Genomic DNA, 20,626 nt, shown 5'->3' with positions numbered 1-20,626 from the left:
TGCAGACAGCACACACACTGACAACTGCACACTGTGGCTTTAATAGGATTTGTATACATATATATATTTATATATTTATTTCTTTAAATTTATTTCTAATCTAACAGTTGGTACCAGTCAGACAGGAGCTGCCCACCTCGCACAGATACAGAGCCATACGGTTCCCACCACAGGGCCCACCGCATCCACTCACTCACACACCCATGGGGAGAAACCCGTGGCCACGCTATGGGGCAGACAAAGGGAAGCTTCCCTGCCTCTGAGAAACTCCAGAGAACCCAGCCAGGCTGCAGCCAGAGCTACGGCAGGACAGGTTGTCCCCTCACGCACAGCATGAGCGGCCCTACAGACAGCATGGGGAGCAAACAGATCACCTCAGCCCCCAGGGCCACCACAGTGCCTTGCAGCCTCACTGCCAAACAACACAGAAATCCTGCTGACTTGAAATAGACTCACAGGAAAAATAAACCACACCCTGATCCTCAGTGAAAGAGGAGGAACCACAAAACACAAGGTTCCTCCATGAGCGCTGACGTGGAGGGTCAAAATGGCGGCCCGTGAAGAGGGCACTCCGCATTCAGGCTTCTCCAACATGTCCCCCCCTCCCACAGATTTTCTCTGGGTAGAGAGAGGTATTTGTGCATTTGTTGGAGATTTCTGGATGCCAGGCCGCTGCACTCATGCAAATTGGATACGTTTACAGACTGATGTGTTGAAGAGGTACCGTCACACGGAGAAGAAAGCACCCACCAGTGCTGGTCACACACCACTGCAGCGCGAGCAGGGCCAGGCAGCGGGACCAAAGTCCTCTCAGGGACTGTGAAAAACTGCCTCAGGCCCAGAAGCACCAGCTTTTGCTTTGGTCCCGTGGTTAAAGGGTGGCAGCCATTGGGAAACTTCTCTCTGAGCCCAGCTCCATGGGCAACGGGCATGTGTGGATGGGCAATGACAGCACGAGGACAGCGGGAGGAAGCAGGATGTAGCAGGAGAGCTGAGCACTAGGAAGGAAGGGGACTTAGTCTGCTATGAATGCCTTGGGTAAGGCTTTATAGTAACGCATCTGTGACATGTAATGGACACATGGATGGGAAGATTAAGCACTGGCAAAGTCTGCCCAGAGAGGCTGTGGGGTCTCCTCCTTGGAGATCTTCAGAAGCCGCCTGGACGTGGGCTTGGGTACCCTGCTCTGGGTGCAGGGGTTGGGCCAGGTGGACCCAGAGGTGCCTCAGCCATGCTGCAATTGTGTGCAGGCTGCTGGGAAGCCGCTGGCAAAGTGGGAGAGAAACATGAGAGACAAATTCCCTTGTGCAGAGGCGTTGAAGAGCAACACAGCAAAACAGAGAAGGGAACAAGAGAAGGACGGACAGACACACGCACATAGACAGATGTGGTTAAATCTGGCCCTGGCATTTGGGTCCAGAAGGCAGGAATGTATCGCTGCCCACTGAGGCCCCAGCTGGCAAGAGAGAAGTTCTGCTGGAGGAAGGACTGCTTGGTCCCACAGACCTCAGCCACAAATTGGGAGTGCCAAAGGGCTGACCAACAACAGCCCCCTTCTGCACACCCCCTGCACTCACACAACAGCTCCCTGACCAGCACCGGCAAGTGTTTTTCAGTCTACCCTGAGCAGATTCCTCAAACGAAGGTGCTTTTCTTCGTGGGGGAGAGAAGGGAGGAGGGCTGCAGGACCCTCACAGTCAGCACTCATTCGCTCTCTCAGGAAAGAAGATTTCACGGCACCGCTGGACCGTGTCCTGGGGGGACTGGACGCTGTGTCCCACCGTCCGGGGGTCGTCATAGATTTCATAATCGTTCCCTCCCTGCAGGGCAGCAGAGAACAGGGAAAGCATTAGCAGAGTCCCCTTGGAGGATCTGCATCCTGCGAGAAGCCTCCATTTGCTGCTGCAAACACACAGAGAGCATCCCCCACTCGCACGCCACCAGAGGTCCGTGGTGGCCGCTGGAGCACCACGGGCACCACCGAGCGAGGAGAAAGCAGCCGTGTGAGGGGTGAGCAGGGTGTACTCACGGGGGTGGTCTCGTTCCCGAAGAAGTGGATGGTGTCAAACCTCTCATCGTCCAGCACGTTGAGGCAGTAGCGCTTGTCCCAGCCCTCTGGGAAGACGTCGAAGCTGATCATGCCACCTGCCGGCAGAAGGGAGAGTGTTAGCAGAGTGGCCTCCAGGTGGTGGGGTGTCCCCCTGCCCCCAGCTCTGGAGCCCTCCACACACAGCTGTGCCGTGTGGCTCTCTGGCATGTGATATTAGGAGGTGGCAGATGCTGTTCCTATGGCAACAGGCTGAGTGACATCAGCAGGGCCGGGTGACATCAGTAGGGCTCCACGCCACACATGCAAGCAGGCAGCAGCGGGCTGCAGGGGGAGCTGGCAGGAAGGCATCAGACATCCATGTGCTGGAGAAGATTTGGGGCTACACCTTGAAGATAGCATCGGTGTGCGCTGTCTCCCAAAGCGGGACAGCAGGGGACAAAGCACATGTTGTCAGCTACTGGCACTGAGACCTCTCCCAGGCTTCTGCATGGACGTCACACTCTCCTGCTTTGGAAATAACTGAAATAAAACGCTGCACAGCATTGTGTTCTGCCCTTTCATGAGAGCTGGGCAGCAGGAAGGGCCCCTGGTGCCAGCTGGAAGGGGCAGGGAGCCAGTCGGAGTAGGGAGAAGCAAGTTGCTGAGGACACCAAGCACTGCCCCTCGCCTGAGCACAGCATGGGAGTGCAGTGAGGTCTCCCATCACTTCCCACCTTCCACAGCCTGGGACGAGGCTCTCAGAGCCAGCTTGTCCCATCAGCCCCATTTCCATGTGTCCCTGCCCCTCTGCTCTTTGCCCAGATTTCCACCTTCTTACGTTACACAAAGTCCTGCAGAAGGTCTCTTTCTGGCTTCGGCTCCGTCCCTTAGATAACCTCATTTCTCCCCCAACACTGGCCCTGTTCCCAGGATTGCTGAAGCCCCTCCTTAGCTCCCTGCCTTGGCTGTAAAGCACCTCCAGCCCCAGAAGCAGCCCTACAAAAGCCCATGACACGCAGTGCCAGCTCTTCTTCCAAGGAGAAGGATGTTTCCCTAGCAGCCAGCCCTCCAAACAAAACTCTGAGCTGAGAACACGAGGCCCCTTCCTCTCACACCACCGCATTCCTGGAGGAGCCCTGCAGAGGACTAAATGTGCCCAGAGCTCTGCTGGCAGCCCTGCTGCTATGTTTGAGCCAGAGCAGAGCTGCTGCACAGGGGTGGGCTCAGCAGAGCTAACAGGAATAAGGCACTGATAGCATCATGGGACAGAAAGCAGTTGGCCTGGCTCACACTCAGAGGAAAAACCTATGGCTCAGTTTATTCGTGGAATCATAGACTCATTAAGGTTGGAAAAGACCTCTGAGATCATGTAGTCCAACCGCTGAGCCATCACCACCTTGCCACCGACCTGCTGCAAATGCAAGCATGATCCCCCCGTGGCAGCCCTCCAGGAATTGCAGCTTGCTGAGCAGTCCCTGGGGTCTCCCCAGAGTGCACAGCCTTCATCCAGCCGCATTCCCACTCCCCATCCCAGGATTTTAAGGTGAATGCAATGAAGAGGCCATGTCAAAGCCCCCTCTGCTCACCTCGAGAGAAACGTAGCCCTTTGCCAGCAAATTCCCTCTGCAGGGCTGCCACAAACTTCTCCCGGATCCGCTCTTTCTGTGGAGGAGAAGGGAAAAGGGTCTGAATCACAGGGTCATTACGGTCGGAAAGGACATCTAAGTCCAACCATCAACCCATCACCTCCAGGAAACTCCAAGCCAAGACACACAGCTTGGAGCTGGGCTCCTATCTCCTTGGGAAGTGGGGGAAGTGGACAAGACTCAAGGCCTGTGACAGTGTGAGACCTGCAAAGGGAACAGCGAGCCCAAACCCAACCCATGTACCTTGTCCAGCTCAGAGAATTCGATCCGCTCCTCCAGTGTGCAGCTCCTCCCAATGGGGGAGATGTTCAGCATCCCATTGCGAAACTCAATGAAGGTTCCTCTGTGTGGGCAAGGGCACAAGGTTACTGAGGTCTTTCCGAGGGCAGGGAGAGAAAAACAGCCCTTCCGAGGTCAGTACAACTACAGCTGATGTCAGATAGCAGTGCTGGTCAAATGTGCCCCCAAAACCAAGGGCTGGGCCCAGAGCTGTCAGGGCTGTTTGGTTGCCTCACTGCTGCTCGGTTGCTCAACTCAGTAAGCGCTTCTGTGGAGTCAGGCCTGGGGATTTCTCAAAGCTTTTCTGGACAGCCTGTGCTGTCACAGAGAGCAGAGCTCCCTGCGAGGAGCTGCAGCCGCCATGAGGCCTCCCCTCAGCTCCTCTGCTCTGCGCTGAGCCAACCAGGGGAGCTCAGCTGCTCCTCATACGCCTTGCCCTCCAGACCCTTCTCCATTTGTAGCCTTCCTCTGGACACCTCTAATAGCTTTATGTCCTTTACCGTTTCTTGGGCAGCTTCAGCAGCGCCATGTAGTTGAGGCAGAAGTTGATGAGGTCCTGCAGCAGCTCCTCTCCCAGGTGGTCCTGAATGGCCTACGGGAGGAGAAGGGTTGAGGAGGAAGCAGCGAGGGGACCACGGAGCAGCAGTCCTCATAGAATCACAGTACGGTTGGGTCGGAGGGGACCTCAAAGCCCACCCAGTCCCACCCCATGCTGAGAACGGGGCTGCCACCCAGCAGCTCAGGCTGCCCAGGGCCCCGTCCACCTGGCTGGGAACGCCTCCAGGGACGGGGCGCGCCGGGGCCACCCGCACCCGGTGCCGACCCACCTGCTTGGCCACCAGCCGCCCGTTCTTGTACTGCACGGTGCCGTTCTCGGCGAAGACGTAATCAAACTTATCGACGACTGAAAGGGAGGAGGCAAAAGAGAAACCACACGTACCGCCCGGGTCATCAGCGAGGACAAGAGGTGCGATGGGGACAGCCGGCAGGCCGCACGTCTCCCTGCCCGTGGGCCGCTATCTGCAGCGGGCAGGTGGGCGGCTGACGCACGCGGGCAGCGACCCGACGGTGTCCCATCCCCGGCCCAGATAAGCGCACGGATCGTCATGCGCTCGGCCACGTGCGCCCATCGCTCCGTCCCCGCCGCCGAGCCCCGCGGCGCGGCGACGGGTTACCTAACGCGGCCCCCGTGCAAACACGGCGCCGCTGACTCAGCCCTCCGAGCTAACGAGGCGGAAGGGAGACCTTAGGACCCGCCGTGCGCAGGGCACGGATCTCGGGAAGGAAAACGAGGCGCGGGGCGGAGGGCTGCCCTCCCGGCGCCGCGCCTCCCCGCGCCCCGCCCGTCCGCCCCGCGCACCTTCGTCGCCCTCTCCCAGCTGCTCGGCGATCTTGGAGTAATCGGAGCCCCCCACCACGCCGATCTGCACCCTGCCGCGCAGCTCCTGCAGGAAGCGGTCCACCTCCGGTTCGATTTTCTGCGGGAGCGGAGGGACGGATGAGAGGGGCCGAGCCCGGCGCGCAGCCCCCCCCCCGCCTCTCCCTCCGCCCGGCTCCGCTACCTGCCGAGCCGGCGTCAGCGTCCCGTCCACGTCGAAGAGGCACAGCACCCGGCCCCGCGCCGCCGCCATCCCGCAGCCTCTGCCGGAGCGCGGGGGCGGCCCGGGGGCGGGACTGCGCCGCGGCGCCATCGTGCGGCCGCCGCTCCGGGAGGTGCCCGGCACCCGCGGGCAGGTGGGTGGGAGGCAGGGACGCGGCGCGGGACCCGGCAGCGCTCCGTGCGTCGGGAGCAGCTCTGCCGCCTCGGGGCGCTTCGCCAGGTGGGGCGTCAGGGGGGCTTCCAGTCAGGAAGAGCGGTGCTGCAGTGGCACGGGCTGCACAGGGAGGTGGTGCAGTCACCGTCCCTGGAGGTGTTCCAGAGCCGTGTGGATGTGGCACTGAGGACGTGGTCAGTGGGCACGGTGGGGATGGGCTGCTGGCTGGACGTGAAGATCCCAGGCATCTTTTTCAGTTTGAACGATTCTATGGTTCTGTGATTATCAGCCCACCAATGGAGGTGTGATGAGCCTCTTCTCCAACAAACCCCCACTGTCTGACCTTCATTCAGCTCATCTCAAACTGCATCAGCCCTCAGAGGAGGCATCTGGGGCTGTTGGTCGGTGCTCAGCTGACTATGAGCCAGCAGTGTGCCCAGGTGGCCAAAAAGGCCAATGGCATCCTGGCTGGTAGCAGCAATAGTGCAGCCAGCAGGAGCAGGGAGGTGACCGTCCCTCTGTACTCAGCTCTGGGGGGGCTGCATCTCGAGTGCTGTGTTCAGTTCTGGGCCCCTCACTGCAAGAAAGACATGGAGGCCCTGGAGTGTGTCCAGAGAAGGGCAGCGGAGCTGTGAGGGGTCTGGAGCACAGCTCTGATGGGGAGCAGCTGAGGGAACTGGGGTTGTTCAGGCTGGAGGAGGCTTATTGCTCTCCATAAGAATCTGTAAGGAGGTTGTAGTGAGGTGAGGCTGGCCTCTTCTTCCAGCTAACAGCAACATGGTGAGAGGGAACAGCCTCAGTTTGCGCCAGGGGAGGCTCAGGTTGGATATTAGGAAAAACCTCTCTGTAAGAGCAGTGCTGTGCTGAGACAGGCTGCCCAGAGAGGTGGTGGGACCACCACACCTGCAGGTGCCTAAGAGTAGTAGTAGTCACACTGAGGGATGCGGTCTAGAGCAGTCACAGGCATGGGCTGACAGTTGGACTCAACAACCTCAACAGTTGGAGTCAACAACCCCAGTGGTCTTTCCAACCCTAATGATTCTGTGACCTCAATACCATACTGCAGCACTTACAGGAGCTCCCCAAAGCTCACTGACACTGCCCCCAGCAGCCCGCACCAAGGGCAGGAGGCACTGCTGCTTTCCCAAGCAGAACATGGCACGAACTACTGGGATGGTTTCTCAGCTTCCAACCTCCAGCCAGGAACGGTGTGAGGTAGACTAAGTACATTTCCACCCGGGTGGGTGTGTGGAAAGATACGTACAAACAGGATCACTTTTTTTTTTAATTGCAATAGAAAGGAAAAATCCAAAACATCACTTTGTCTAAAGATGTTATTAATTAACCTTTTTTAAATGGCGTAGGGGGGAACCCCAGAGATACACGACAGATCAGGAAGCACGAGCAAAGGATTCTGCTCCCGTTCAGGAGTGCAGCTGCCCTGCCCCTTTGTCAGTGAGCTGGCTGAGGTTTGCCCCCCCCGATACACTTACATACATGTCTCACTCTAGTTTATATTTCTATGAGTACATATGGCTGGGAGGAATGGCTTGTGCAACTTACACCTAACCATCTTTGGAGAAAATGGGTTTCCTAAGAGACCTACGGGGTACAAGGGTCTTGTTACCCAGTAAGATCAAATAAACAGGAGCTCTTCCTACAGATCCATTACACAAAACACAGAGTAGGTCCGGAGACAAGGAGGCCATCTGGGAGCACCATCACTGCTGCAAACAGAGTATGTCCGAGAAATGTAACCCACTGATATGTTCTGAAGTAGGCAGGCAAGTGAAAACCGGGCTTAGGACCTCTGAAGTGGACACTTATCATGAAACAGAGTGCACAGAGACCAAGGTGCCTGCATTCCCTCTGCTGAGCAGCTGTACCAGCAGACTGCTGTACCTGAAGATACAGTTTGCTGAAAGAAACAGCCACAGCTGTGCTGCCGGTGGGTGCCAAGACAGCATACCCAGATGCTGTACTGCACTGTATCAGCTTCAGTATAACTGATTGTCTGGGGAAGCTTCAAGATGCTTCTGCATTTTGTGGTATAGTCATGTCTGCAGGAAGATAAGAGAGCAGTTCCTCTTCACAAAATAGGCATCAAAAGAGTTCGGAGGTGATACACACAGACAGTGGAAAAACTAAGCTATGGCTTCTATGGCTTAGCAGAAAGCAAACCTAACTATTGTTCCCCAGAACACCAGAAGGTGCTGTATGGTAAATGATTTACTGCAGAATGCTTTCTGCAAACAGTACATTTTGTTGGGGAAAGACTGAAAGCTTTTGTATGAAGCTGTTAGAAAGATAAAACAACCAAACAACCACCACCAAAAACCATTCTGTGGTCCAAAGGCCACCCGCACTGAGAGCAGCCACACACAGCTGCAAAAGGGACAGGCAGGACCTTATTTCCACTCGTGTAGTGATTCCATAAGGTGCAGAGCAACAGCGCATCGGGCAGTGAGAAAACTGCAGTTTTCCTTTGTTCCATCCCCACAGAAATATTAAGTGTTACAGCCTGCTCTGACTAACAGCAGGAGAAGTGCACTACATTGCACTATTCTGAGAGAAAGAGCTCAGCAGGGGAAGGACACCTCCGGCAGGTATGCAGTTTCCAGTGCAGGAAACTGGAGATGCAACAGATGTTGTCACAACAAAGCACTGCACATAGGACCATACGTTTGCATAGACACTTTTTTCAGCAGTATCTGAGCTGTGCAGTGCCCACTTGCAGGGCAATGTTTTGGGGTTTTTCTGATGTTGTGTTCTTTCCTAAGCATACTTACTACAGAATTGTTCAGGAAAGTAGCATATATACATGCACAATAAGAAATCAGTGGGCCTATTCTTCTCCTCTTCCCGTGATCTTTTTCTGCTGTGAATAACTGCAAAGCTGGAAGAATCTTAAATTAGAAGATGCGGCATCGACACAACCTGCTGTCAATCTAAGGATAGGACTGCTTCTCCATGTATCCCAATCAACTCAATTGTTCCACAGGAAAGCTTAATTTTACTCTTCCTTGTTTTCTTTAAATGTAGGGAGACTGACTTACCGCCTGCTTTTCCTCATGCAGCCCTCTGCGATGTACTTGGCTGCTTTAGAAAGAACAGCAGTATCAGAAACAGCTGGAAGCCCTACCATGTCTGCAACAAAAGACTGAAGGCAGGGTTGGCCTACATCATGTTATCAAGAGACCGCCGTGCTGTAACTCCTGCTTAGTGAGAAAAAAACAACTCCTACGCAAAGGCAAACAGTTAACAAGGTTCTATCCATTGCTTCCATCACTCACGCTCAACTCACAAGATCTTGTTCTTTCAGCTGTTGTCTCTCCTAACACTTGGATCTCACAAGGCTCGTGGTACTCTTCAGATGCAGCCTCTCTCCCACACACATACTGAAAGTTTCAGCCTTGAAAGTAACACCGCCTGGTTCAGTTGGGCCACCTTTCCCACTGCTGTGCCATTGGGAATACTCCTATCGAACAAGTTCAGCTTTTCCCCTGAGCAAATAACACAACGTTAATGAAATATGCACTGGGACACCTTTACTTCCTCAGCTACGAGTATCTCCCTTGCTAGAGACTGGAGCAAACACCCCCATAATATTGACAGTGACAAGAGAAAGACAAGTGAGTATGCAAGGGATGGCTAGGACACCCCCTTTACTTCAAAATGCATAATGGGCTTGAATGCTCATGGAATGAATTCCCACTTCCCAGCAGAGAATTACTTAGAAAGTATCAGCCTAACTTCAGGCAAGACAGCCTTTATAAATTAGTATAATACTATTAGAAATTATGGCAATCTTTTTGGTAGCCTTGTCTTGCATGCACCCTGATAAATCCTCTCCCTAAGAAATTTTAAAACCGGTCTTGTAATTTCCATAGAGTTAATTCGGATGGGAAATTATAAAATAGAAATCTGGAAGATTCGTGCTTAAAAAGGAAGAGGCCTGGTGAGGCTGGGCACAGCACGGCACTCCTGTTAGCTCTGTCCATTATCCCTGTTAAAGGTATTTCCTCCAGGTGGGTGGAACTGGGTGGTGCTCAGGAAGGGCCGTAAAGCTTGTCCAAAAGGCCTGAAAAGACAAGGAAATAAATGTTTTAAATAGTTTACTTGAACATTTTTTCCCCCTCATTTACAACTCTTTTAGTCTGTTTATCAGTTTTCTTCTACAATGTTGGGTTGATTCTAGACTTTTTTCCACTACAAGCAAAGTAAATTTAACCTATTAAACAGAATTTACTGTTCCATAACTAAATAAAACCAGATTTAAGGTTCTTACAGGTAGCTCTGAGTCCTAACATGCCCACACTGATAATGTGGTAATAGCGTGTCTGAAACTGGCTTCAGTAACTTACACTACTTAAAGCATGTGATTGAAATCCATGTTATGCAACTGCAGTTCTACATTAAGTATCACATCAATATTACAGACTCTGCTAGAAGAACAGATCTGGTCCCTTTATAAGACAGTGGTTCAACACAGAATGATTTCTGTTGCAATGTGTAGCTGCTAGTTTGCCTTCAGGTATGACTCACTCTGCTACAGACTATATGACAGATCTTAGGAAATAAGAGCCCAGGGTGGAAGATGTGCCTCCCAAATGATGTGGTATACCACTTACAAGACCTAAATAATGAAGCCCAAATTGTCCCACTGGGATCCTTGCTAGCTCAAAGCACAACAGAAATGGTTGAGCTGACCTACCTTTATTTCTGCTCTTCCCACTCTTCTTCTTCACTCATTTCTAGTTCTAAAACTGCAGCTTTAACTTTAAAATTACATCTCCCCTTCTTCTTCTTTGCAGGCAAAACTGACATCTCCAGTGCACTTATGGTGCTTAGAGAATTAGAAGTGACCTTTGAGAGGTACTGGTTTCCCAAGACAAAGAAAAAAAATACAAGAAAAACCCACCAAGAAACAAAAAACACATTGGCCTCACTTTCTGAGAGATCCTTTACCCTTCTTGTCACGTTAACTAGTTACTTTGTGAAGGTCTCTCAAGTTAAAGACAGAAGAACAGCTTTCCTTCCCCCTTCTCAGTAATACCGGTGCCAGTTAGTACCTGTTGTATAGCATTGTGTTAAAGTAAACAGCATCCTCTCCTTAATCTCACCCTGCTTCTCACAGAGATGCAGCACAAACTGGTTCTGCTGCCTCTGTCAAATATTTAAGCATTAGCATGAAGCAATACACTACAGAGAGAAGCAGAATGCATACTCACGTGGCAAGTACTTCAGATGGAAGGTCAGTGATGTAGGAAGGGATTTTTCTTCCCGTCAGGAACTGTGCCACTTCATTACTGAAGGTGTTGCAGTTACGCTCAAAGAAGTGGTAAGACTCACTTCTGTGCCACGGGAAAGGGATTGAAAGAAGAGACTCAACAATAAATCTAACAAGCAGTAAAACACAGATCGCTACTGAAGAGCATCTCCTTACATTAGCATTTCTCTCCTCTCCCCAACAAAGGACTCTAAGGCAAATAGGTGTAACACAGACATCAATTCACCCGCTAATTTAATTGAATCTGGGTGGAAAATGACATCTCTCTGCATCACTGATTCTATACGATGGTTTTTTGAAGGTTAAGTGAGGTCAGGTTTCTTCACGTAAAACCACAGAAGGAATAAAGAGAAATCACTGGAATTGTTGGCACTGAAATCCAGCCAGAATACTAAATGCCACCATTTCGTGTAGTGAGAAGTACATGTGACGTTGTGGCAGTCAAGACTTTGCTTTTACTCAGCTGAAAGTTGGCAGCCTCACTGCATCTCACCTATGGCTCACGGGGCATTGTTTTCTGACATCTTTCATACAGTGCCTTCATTTTCCCCAGTGATCCCCTCAAAGAGATTTCAGGCATCATTCCATTTTACAATAAATAAATAAATAAAAAGAAGTGAGAAAGACTTCCTGGCAGAATGCTTTCCCAGCCGAGCTCATGGCTGGCACGCCATAGGGCTGTCTAGCTGTGCATCAGTTCCAGCCTCATCTCTGGAGACTACTAAGTAACAGAATAGGCAGACAAAGCTTTGTGAACGGGACTGGGTTCATTATACTTTCCTCCTGTCTGCACCTTTCTCCTTAAAAGCCTTTTCTTGGTGCTCAGATTATACAGTAATAGCTGCTACTTACCGGAACATAGACTCCCCCAAGGAAGAAAGATATTCCAGAAAGATCTCTTCTGTAACTTCAGTGTTCCCCAAGTCAATAACTGAGTCTGGGGGGCCAAGAAGTGTTCCTCCCTGTAGGAATTAACATGCAGAAGACTCTTCAAATCACACTGAATTGGTTTTGGCTCCACTGAATTGAGCCCTCCCGGCTTGTACAGGCACAGAAGGAGGAACTTCTAGTACGTTTATCAAGGAAAGGGCCCTACTGGCCTTCCATTCTCCACTCAGAGGCTGAGAGGCAGTGTGCTGAAAGCTCTAAGCTCTGACAGAATTCTGCTTTAGAGGAACAACTCATCAGTTTTACCTCTCCAAGAACAGAAAGGTCTGTTGAAGCATCATGGATTTTTTCTTTAACCTTGAAAAGGATGCTTTGAGTTGTCAGGCCTTCATGCAAAGACCACGCACACAAAAATCAGACAAAGCACTGACAAAGCAGCTGCAGAAAGAGTTTGTCTACCCAGGTCACCGTCAGTGGAAGTAACCCTCTAGCCTGCATTTGGCTGAGCTTGAACCCACTGCCCACGTTCTTTTCCCTCAGATGGACAGGGCAACCACAGGAAGCAGCTGTATCTGCTGAACTCAGTTCTCTTCACTTGCTGCTTTTCTAAAGGACAGGAGCAAACCTGATGATGCAATTCTATCACAAAGTTAACAGAGATGTAAGTTTAACTTACAGGTGCACAGCTGGAGATTCCCCCAGCACCGTAGTAGAACTCATCCTTATGGACTATTATGGAGGTGTGCCTGCCACAGAGAACAGAAACAACAGGTAAGATAAAGGAGATAATTAACCTAGCACTTAAAATCAACAGTAAATTCATGTGGTCAATGACATGGTGAAGTAAATAACCTAAAAAGTCAATGTGCTTCTCTGACTAGGAACAGTACCTGCTGGGACACGAACAGAAATGAAAGCAATAATTATCAAGCCTACTGTAACACACAGGTGGTTGGGAAAGAAGAGGCACTGCTGGGTGCCCAAGAGACAGAGACAGGGACTTCCACACCAGCACAAGATCTCCAGCAGCCTTTCTGCTAAAGGGTTGAGGGTGAAGTTGCAGAGATAGTAGCTCTGTCTCTTGCTTTGATTCTAGAGGTTCAATCAGCATGTGACAATATTTACTCTTACTGGCAGTCTGTATTCAGGAACAGAAAGTGCACTGGTCCCTCTTCAGCACCAAAGTGCTCTTAAGAGCCGAAGCATATATGATCTCATATTGATAATGCTTCCTACACCCCACAGTATGCAATTCAAATCTAATCACTTACCAGATGCCATCCAGCTGTTTCCCTGCGTGCAGAAAAGAAGAAGATAGTTATTAGTAATGTGTTTTCCAGCTTTCAGCATACTTTCTGTCGGTCACAAAGGATCTTTACCTATTATTCCACCATGTCAGCAAGTCCAAAGATAGGATTTTCACCCCAGAGTTGCTTCTAAAGGATGTCTTTCTTTCAAATAAACTCCTTTGTCAACACCAATGCCTGACTTTTTTCCTCCTGCACGCAGATCTGTCAGTGCTATCCTATCCTGCCAATGCTCAGCTTCCTTGGGCTTTTGTCTACAGAGAAAATAACCCTTTTCAGAAGAGTTCAGAGTTCTGCTCTGATTCCACAGTTGCAGTTTGGCAGCACAGAGCACTGAGTTCTCTTTTTCAGTAAAAGAGGAGTGATCGGACTTGAACCAATGATCTGTGAAAACAGTCTCTACAACCACCCGTCCCATGGCTCTCCTTGGCTCTTAAAAAACAAGAGGTTAAGCACATCTGCAAGAGAAATACAGTTCTGCAATCTACACAAGTTACAAAATCAAACTGTGTGTTTTGTAGAACACAGCAGCAGCAAAGATGTGCTTCAGGCACAACGATGGCGTTTCTGTCTTAGAAGTTCCTTCTGAAATGCTTTAGTTCCCCGACGCAGCTTTTCCAAGTGGGAAATGCAAACCTCTCCTCATTCAGGGTAGGAGCTCAAGATGAAGCCACTCTTCAAAGGGTCACCAGCTGCTACTGCTCCAGGCTCAATTACTTCATCTATCAGAACCCAAGGGCTTGGTTCCTGGTACAGTACCCCTCTGTAAATTTGTATGCAGCAACAGCATGCTATGTTGTTGGCCCACTGTTAAGTGACAGAACACGATGGGATCATCCGCAGATGCTGACATGCACAAGGAAACAAAATACCATAGGGCTGAGGTAGATGATGGGAGCATGAGGATGCCACAGTCTTTGAAGCAGTAACTATGCCATCTCCTGGCTTTAACTCAGGATTTGGCTGCATCCCTCACTGCACCGCCAACTTTGCTTGTCTCTAAAATGACACCATCACTTACTGCAATTGCATCCCCACAGCTTCTGTTGCTGAGAAGCACATCGTGGTCACTTTCAAAAGGCTGGAATCAGATGCTTAGAATAACAATTAACTATTCCACTGCCAGGCACGGTAGCAGCAATGAGATGCATCGTCCCTGTTCCTTGTCTTGCAGGAAGCCACTCCCTGCCTGTCCCTACTCAGATCAGTGACCACAGGAGGCAGAGGCACTCTCCTGCTCCTCTGTCACAGCTGCTGTGGTCTGCAAATCCCAGCAATGAGCACTTCCAACAGCTGCAGTTCTTCACAAGTTCCTCCTCTTGGGTAGTAATCAAGAAAGTCTTTATTACTATCAGGACTGGGTGAAACAGAGGAAGGAAGCAGAAGGCAGTCCTCCAGGAGCTTCAGTAAAGGGATGCTTGTGCATCCAAGTAAGAAAAAGCCACTGCTGTAATCTTCTCCCTTATCTTTGAAGCAAAACAGGTACAGAAATAGGTACCTGTTTCAGATGAGGGCTGCATGTGAGAGGAGGCAGGGAAAAGGCTGCTGGGACAATAGAGACATCAGTCAAAGTGAGCATACCCAGATCTGAAGTAGGTGGGCTGATCTGTCACTGCCATGGATCACAGCCAGGCAGCAAGCATGTCTCACCATTAACCTGCTGCACAGAAACGTGGGCACGGAGCCGGCTGAAGGCCTAAAGACAGCAGCAGCAATGAGAGAAGTGGGGCAGTGTGTTGCAACACCTCAGGAGGATTTATTGCTTCTTTAGCATCCCACGCAGCTAAGCTAGATTCTCCAGCCATTGTCCCACACCATCTCCATGACAGCTTTCCTCTTGTGCTCTGGAGCTGCCAGAAAGAAGTGATACCACCACCATCCCATCAGTAATACCATCTGGGTAGGGTATACAGCACAGCTCTGCATTCAGCAGCTGGCCTAGGACAGGCCATACTGTGGCCTGTGTAGTTCATGTTCTGCTAATAATTAATAATAACTATTGCTCACAATAAATCAGTTTTCCACTAAAAATTTGATCTTCGCCCTCCAGGGCAGAGAAGCAAGCTGTCTCAAAGGCAGCACAAACCAGTACTGTATCTGTGCTTTCATATGCTAAATGGAAAAGACTTAATATTTACTTTCACGCACACGCTTCCAGCAAACAGTAACAAAAGGCTTTTTACAGAGCTGGCAGTTTGCATTGGGGTTCTGTGTGCAGGTGGAAGTCCTGGCAGATGCTGCCCATGGTGCTGTCTAGAAGCACATGATGGGCACAGAGGAAAGGGAGCATCAGCCCCAGAGACACTCTGGATTCAACTGCACAAGGCCCTGAGAAATCTGTTCTCACCACACCTACCCTGGACAGGACCTCTAGAGACCCCCGTCCATCGGCATGGCTCTCTGACCATGCAAAGAGAAACAAACAGCATTCAGGGAAGGAACTTTGCACCAGGCTGTATTGCAGTGCCAGGGGCTCCTCTCTGGCAGTTACACACCACATCCGTGGTCAAAAACAGGCAGCAGCTGCCAGGACAACAGCAGAACAGCTCTTGGCAGCTCTGCTCGAGGGTGTTCTGTGAGGTCAGCCCGTGCCAAGGACCAGTTTGATGCTCTGAATGGACCTGCTGTCTTCCTGTTTGTGTGCAGCTCCTGTGAGACACTAACCAGGCTGGCACAGTGGAGAACACGTGCCGGATGTGCAGTGCTGCGTCCATGGCAGCTGTGCAAACTGTTGCAGACAACACATAATCCCTTTCTGCCACCAGTGGACTGCGCTTGGCCAGGAAGATCACTCGTGAATGCCACGCTAGTCTCTCCAATGCCAACACAACTGGGCAGTCCCACACCTGAGAAACCTGCCATTACTAACCATACCCGCACCTCCCACAGACCATGGACTGTCAGCGCGCTGCTGCAGCTTTCCATACTGCATTGCTGGCTGCGGTCACCTCAACTCCAAACCAAGAGACAGAGGAATCAAAGGCCATCAACTTCTGAGGAACTTGAGCAACTCAAGCAACTCCTTCTTTTGTTGTTCAGCAAGAATCCCAATGACATTTGTCTGTTGCATCACACAAGAGCTTCTACACAGGCCTCCATGAATACCATCACCCTCCTCCTGAAGCTTTGCCCCTGCTGGTGATCTTGCTGTACACTCTTCTCTCAAGCCCAGCCCTTGCACAGACCAGGTAACAGCTCACAATCACTCCCACTCCTAAGAAATGGAAGCAAAGCAATCAGGACAGCCTGTATAATGAGTTATGCCTTGTATGCTGCTAGGCATTGCCCATGATATACAAAATCCATGGTCAAGTTAGCAGGTATCAGCTGTCCAGCAGCAGTTGTCTGTGTGTAAGCTCAGCCAGCAGTAAGCGTGAAGAAACTCAGTTTGATTTCCCCTGCTGCCATTACAAGCTAATGCAAGTCACATTACTTTGCTTTGGTCACAGGTCAAGAACATGGGTGTAAAAGTCGCTGTGTTAGGATGAGAGCTCATTAAGCTTTAGAAGCCTGATCAATACATGAACTCAAGCCTTCCTTGCTCAGGCACTCTTATGGATCTTTTCTGAAGGACATGTCAATTATGCAAAGAACTGCTTGGTTAAGCATCCCAAATCGTTTGAACGAGGCAAAGTATCACCTGGCAACTAAACACATTTGTTTTGTTTTCTTCCCTAACGCTCAAAGGCTTCTTACTTATTGAAGCACCAGAGAAATAGGAGAAAAATACAACATAAAAATGCATAAAACAATTCCAGGACCCCCCCAGCTTAGTTACAGGAATGGGGAGAATGAAGCAGTCAGATTTGGGTTTTGTGCTACTGATTTAGGAGATGGCACACGTGAGGATAAGAGGGCATTATGAAAGAAGAACACAAGCCTGAATAATTTTAGAATACAATCAAGTCAGATTACTTCCATGCTTGGGTTTATCTGTAAGGCCAAGCAAGAGGAAGATTAGATGCTTGCCAACCTATTTTACTGGCAGAGTTGATTTGTTAATGTGGCCCATGTGATGTAGCACACCCCTGTGCATTTTAAACATCAAGTGAACGCAGAGTCTGCATATTAATCCCAATTATTAGACTGAAGGGCAGAAGAGTTGAGACACCGAGGAATTATATAAGAGGTGGGTTCTTAGCTTATCTAATTCAGAGCTTGTTATCCATCCTTCAGCGCAAGCATACTGGTTCCCAAGCTGTGAAGAAATAATGTTTAAAAAAATACTAGGCTTCCAGGCACTTTTCTATGCTTGTAGGCCCCAGAAGACAGAAAAATAGCAAATTGGTTTCCTATTGAAACGGAACCAGTGAAATCTGGTCAGCCAGACCGGGTATTGCTGGCAGAACACCGCTTTGCATAGCATTGAGACTTTCTAGGCCATGCCATCATGATTCCTGCCCTTTTAAAATGGAAAATCATTTTAATTAAATCAAACATTTTCTTCTAGGTGATACCAAACTGAAGGAAAAGACTAACGGAGATGGAGGAGTTTGCTTCACTTCCCTTCTCCTTGAGAGAGCAAGAAGTAGGGCAGACTGTAGGAGTGCACTTGATTTTCATGAAGCTCCTAGCAAGTGCTTTGGAACAAAGCTGGAATGGAAGTCTAATTACATTCAAGTGAACATTAATTATTATCAGATCATGTAGATGGACAGACAAACACAGTCTCAGACTGAATGAAGGAGAACAGTACTTGCAAAGAAAGTAGAGCAACAGCAGGCAGAATGTGCCAGATGCGATATCAAAGCCAAGTGAATTCAGCATTGGGTCATTTACACCTCAGAGCAGAAACATCCACCAAAAAGCTATAGGAAATGCACTGAAAAGTAGCAGGAAAAAAAAAGGAGTCTGGGTAAAAATGAATAAACTTGCCAAGAACAGTGAAGATGTGCCCAGAAGGCACAACCAAGTCACCCAATGCCTGTGATGAGCAACACCGTATGGTTCTACTATTCAGGTTCATTCAGCCACAATGTGCAAAGCTGATCCTGAATGAGTCAGGGTAACTTTTAACAGAGAGAGCTGATCCTGGAATGCCGCACCAACATAATGCATAGTAACAGTGAATCCTATTAGCACAGCTGAAGGCACGGTGTGGTGATGCTCTCACAACAGCCAGCCTCATGAGGAGCAATCCGCTCACCCAAGTATGACTATTTTGATACTCGTGGCAATGTTACAGAACTAAAAGCAAAAAACATTGCTTCAAACTTCGCATCCTTGGAAAGAACACCATAAGGAGAGATGACAAGCATTGAGCACCAGGTCATCCAATAATTTTTGATTTCTGTGTCCTCCCAGCATGATGACAGGGGAGGTTTAGGTTGGATATTAAGAGGAAGTTTTTCACACAGAGGGTGGTGACGCACTGAACAGGTTGCCCAAGGAGGCTGTGGATGCCCCATCCCTGGAGGCATTCAAGGCCAGGCTGGATGTGGCTCTGGGCAGCCTGGCCTGCTGGTTGGCAACCCTGCACATAGCAGGGGGGTTGAAACTACATGATCACTGTGGTCCTTTTCAACCCAGGCCATTCTATGATTCTATGACGTATGGTTTATGAACACCACTGACAGGTAAAGAAAAGAAAAAAAAGTAGCTATTGACCATCTGAAAGTTAAAGTAGCAGCAGTTTTTGTTATCGTTTAAGTAAAACAAAAAACATAGTAGCTGGGCGAATGAGACAAACCCATCATTCTCTCTTTGGGAGGCTTCTAAAAATCATCTGGAAGTCTGCTAGGCCTGAGTGAAGACAATTAACTTGAAAGGGAGGGAAACAAAAGACAACCAAACAAACTGCTGTTTGTGTCATGGATAACCCAGTCACGGGATCCACGTAACCCCAAGGACTGTGCACTCTGCCTTGTCACTGTGAGCAGGCAGGCCCTGTTGGCTCTGTTCCACCGACAGGCCTCGGGTTCCTGAGCAGGACCAGCACACAACACTTCCCACACTGATAAGAGACGCATGCAGATTTTTAAGCTTTCCTTTTCATGACTCGACTCCCACACATTTAGCATCGAGCTGCCTCAAGCACAAAGTTACAAACTTAAAGTCGTTCAGACAGCATAAAGAACGCCAGCAATGAAGTCATGTGCTGTTCGCTTTCATGTGAAAAATCAGAAAGCTACCGGACTCTGAGGCTGGATTAGGAAAGCTACGAAGCCATCACAACCCAGTTTACATGAAGATTTGCACAATGACATTGAGAGCTGATTTCTGTACAAGTCTATGCCCGGACCAACGCTCTGAAACGAGACTGGTCAGTATTAGTTCACACAGTTAAACCAGGAAGACATGTAATGCGTTGAACGCTCTTAGCCCAGGGTGAAGCACAACTACTGTGAACTAACAGACTGAGAGAAGCACTCAGACAGCCACAGGGTCTGATTTCGGGGTGGTGCTGTCTGGAGCCAGGAGTTGGACACAATGATCCTTATGGGCCCCTTCCAACTCAGGATACCCTACAGCTCTGTGAGCTGCAGACCTGGTTTGGTGTTATAGCAGTGGGGAATCCCTCCCAGCTGCAGCTCCCTGTCACATCACCCACCCTCGGCTTTGTGCACCTACTGCTGCCACACGTGAAGCCTCAGACGATGAAGCACCAAGCCTCCCCGTACAGACGGATGAGCCGAGTGAACCCAACGGACAGCAAATCAGGGCTAAACGGAGCCAGCTAGAGCCCCGCAGGGATGCCTCACAGCACAACCACGGCCTGACAGAGGCCAGCATCGACGCGGAGCTGCTGAGAGCTCCGCCCGCCTTTCCGCTTCACGTTTCAATCGACCCCCAAGCCGCCCACGGCCTGCCACGGGCCTCCCTTTGCCCAGACACGGGCCTGGCCGCAGGCGCAGCCGTTCCACCGACCCAGGCCCCGCAGCCCGGCCCGGCCCCGCCCCGCGCAGGCCCGAGGCCGGCCCCGTTCTGTGCTTACCCAGCATGAGGGGACTGAGGCGGCGGGCCATGCCCTTGGACAGGTCGTACACGTACAGCTTCACAGGGTGCAGCGCCGGCGGCTCCTCCATGGGGACGCGCGACCGCCCGCCGGGAGGCGGAATGGAAGGTGCAGAGGCGCGGCACCGAACACCGGTGCTGAATCGGCGGTTCGGGCGGAGAACGCAACGGCACCTCTGCGCACGCGCAACACCGAACCGCCCCCTCAGTGCGCCGTTATGCGGCGCCGCGGTTCCGGCGGGGCGGGGAGAGGGGCGGGGACAGAGGCGAGTGGGCGGGACTTCGGGAACGTCCCTCAGTCATTGGCTGAGGCTTGCCGCTTCTTCCGGAGTCGGCATCGGGGCGGGCGGGGAGCTCCCGCTCTGTTTTCTCTCCCGCAACCAATCCTCGCCGAGCTAGGGCGGAGTTACCCGTGAGGGGCGGGGCGAGGCGCCCTTCGTGCCTCATCATTGGCCAGAGTGGAGGAGGAAGGCGGGAAT

The 20,626-nt window shown here is 50.7% G+C and overlaps 2 protein-coding genes across 2 annotated transcripts; both read right to left on the bottom strand.

Moving 5' to 3' along the window:
- Nucleotides 1-18: 18 nt before the first annotated feature.
- On the bottom strand, nt 19-5,664 carry PMM1 (phosphomannomutase 1). Its single transcript, XM_025155125.3, has 8 exons — nt 5,517-5,664; nt 5,315-5,432; nt 4,782-4,858; nt 4,455-4,546; nt 3,919-4,018; nt 3,616-3,691; nt 2,030-2,145; nt 19-1,820 (listed from the first exon to the last, which is right to left on the bottom strand). The coding sequence occupies exons 1-8, from the start codon at nt 5,643-5,645 to the stop codon at nt 1,698-1,700; spliced, it is 831 nt and encodes a 276-aa protein (XP_025010893.1). The 5' UTR covers nt 5,646-5,664; the 3' UTR covers nt 19-1,697.
- A 1,311-nt stretch (nt 5,665-6,975) lies between these two features.
- On the bottom strand, nt 6,976-20,341 carry DESI1 (desumoylating isopeptidase 1). Its single transcript, XM_001233782.7, has 6 exons — nt 20,128-20,341; nt 13,158-13,179; nt 12,563-12,632; nt 11,851-11,960; nt 10,940-11,062; nt 6,976-9,789 (listed from the first exon to the last, which is right to left on the bottom strand). Exons 1-6 carry the CDS (start codon nt 20,216-20,218, stop codon nt 9,696-9,698), a joined length of 510 nt encoding a protein of 169 aa, XP_001233783.1. The 5' UTR covers nt 20,219-20,341; the 3' UTR covers nt 6,976-9,695.
- Nucleotides 20,342-20,626: the final 285 nt, after the last annotated feature.

Source organism: Gallus gallus, chromosome 1, assembly GCF_016699485.2.
Source record: "Gallus gallus isolate bGalGal1 chromosome 1, bGalGal1.mat.broiler.GRCg7b, whole genome shotgun sequence".
NCBI classification, from domain to species: Eukaryota; Metazoa; Chordata; class Aves; order Galliformes; family Phasianidae; genus Gallus; species Gallus gallus.
The sequence above is the reverse complement of the archived record's forward strand: the minus strand, read 5'-3'. Positions and strand labels throughout refer to the sequence as shown.

Bases quoted from the DNA above. Each gene is read 5' to 3' on its own strand.
- PMM1 (XM_025155125.3), bottom strand. From the start codon at position 5,645: ATGGCGCCGCGGCGCAGTCCCGCCCCCGGGCCGCCCCCGCGCTCCGGC. The intron at 5,433-5,516 runs GTAGCGGAGCCG...CCGCTCCCGCAG, and splicing joins CGCTGACGCCGGCTCGGCAG to AAAATCGAACCGGAGGTGGA. The intron at 1,821-2,029 runs GTGAGTACACCC...GCTGCCCTGCAG, and splicing joins TCGGGAACGAGACCACCCCC to GGAGGGAACGATTATGAAAT.
- DESI1 (XM_001233782.7), bottom strand. From the start codon at position 20,218: ATGGAGGAGCCGCCGGCGCTGCACCCTGTGAAGCTGTACGTGTACGAC. The intron at 13,180-20,127 runs GTAAGCACAGAA...TTCTGCACGCAG, and splicing joins CCTCAGTCCCCTCATGCTGG to GGAAACAGCTGGATGGCATC. The intron at 12,633-13,157 runs GTAAGTGATTAG...TCTCTGTGGCAG, and splicing joins AAACAGCTGGATGGCATCTG to GCACACCTCCATAATAGTCC.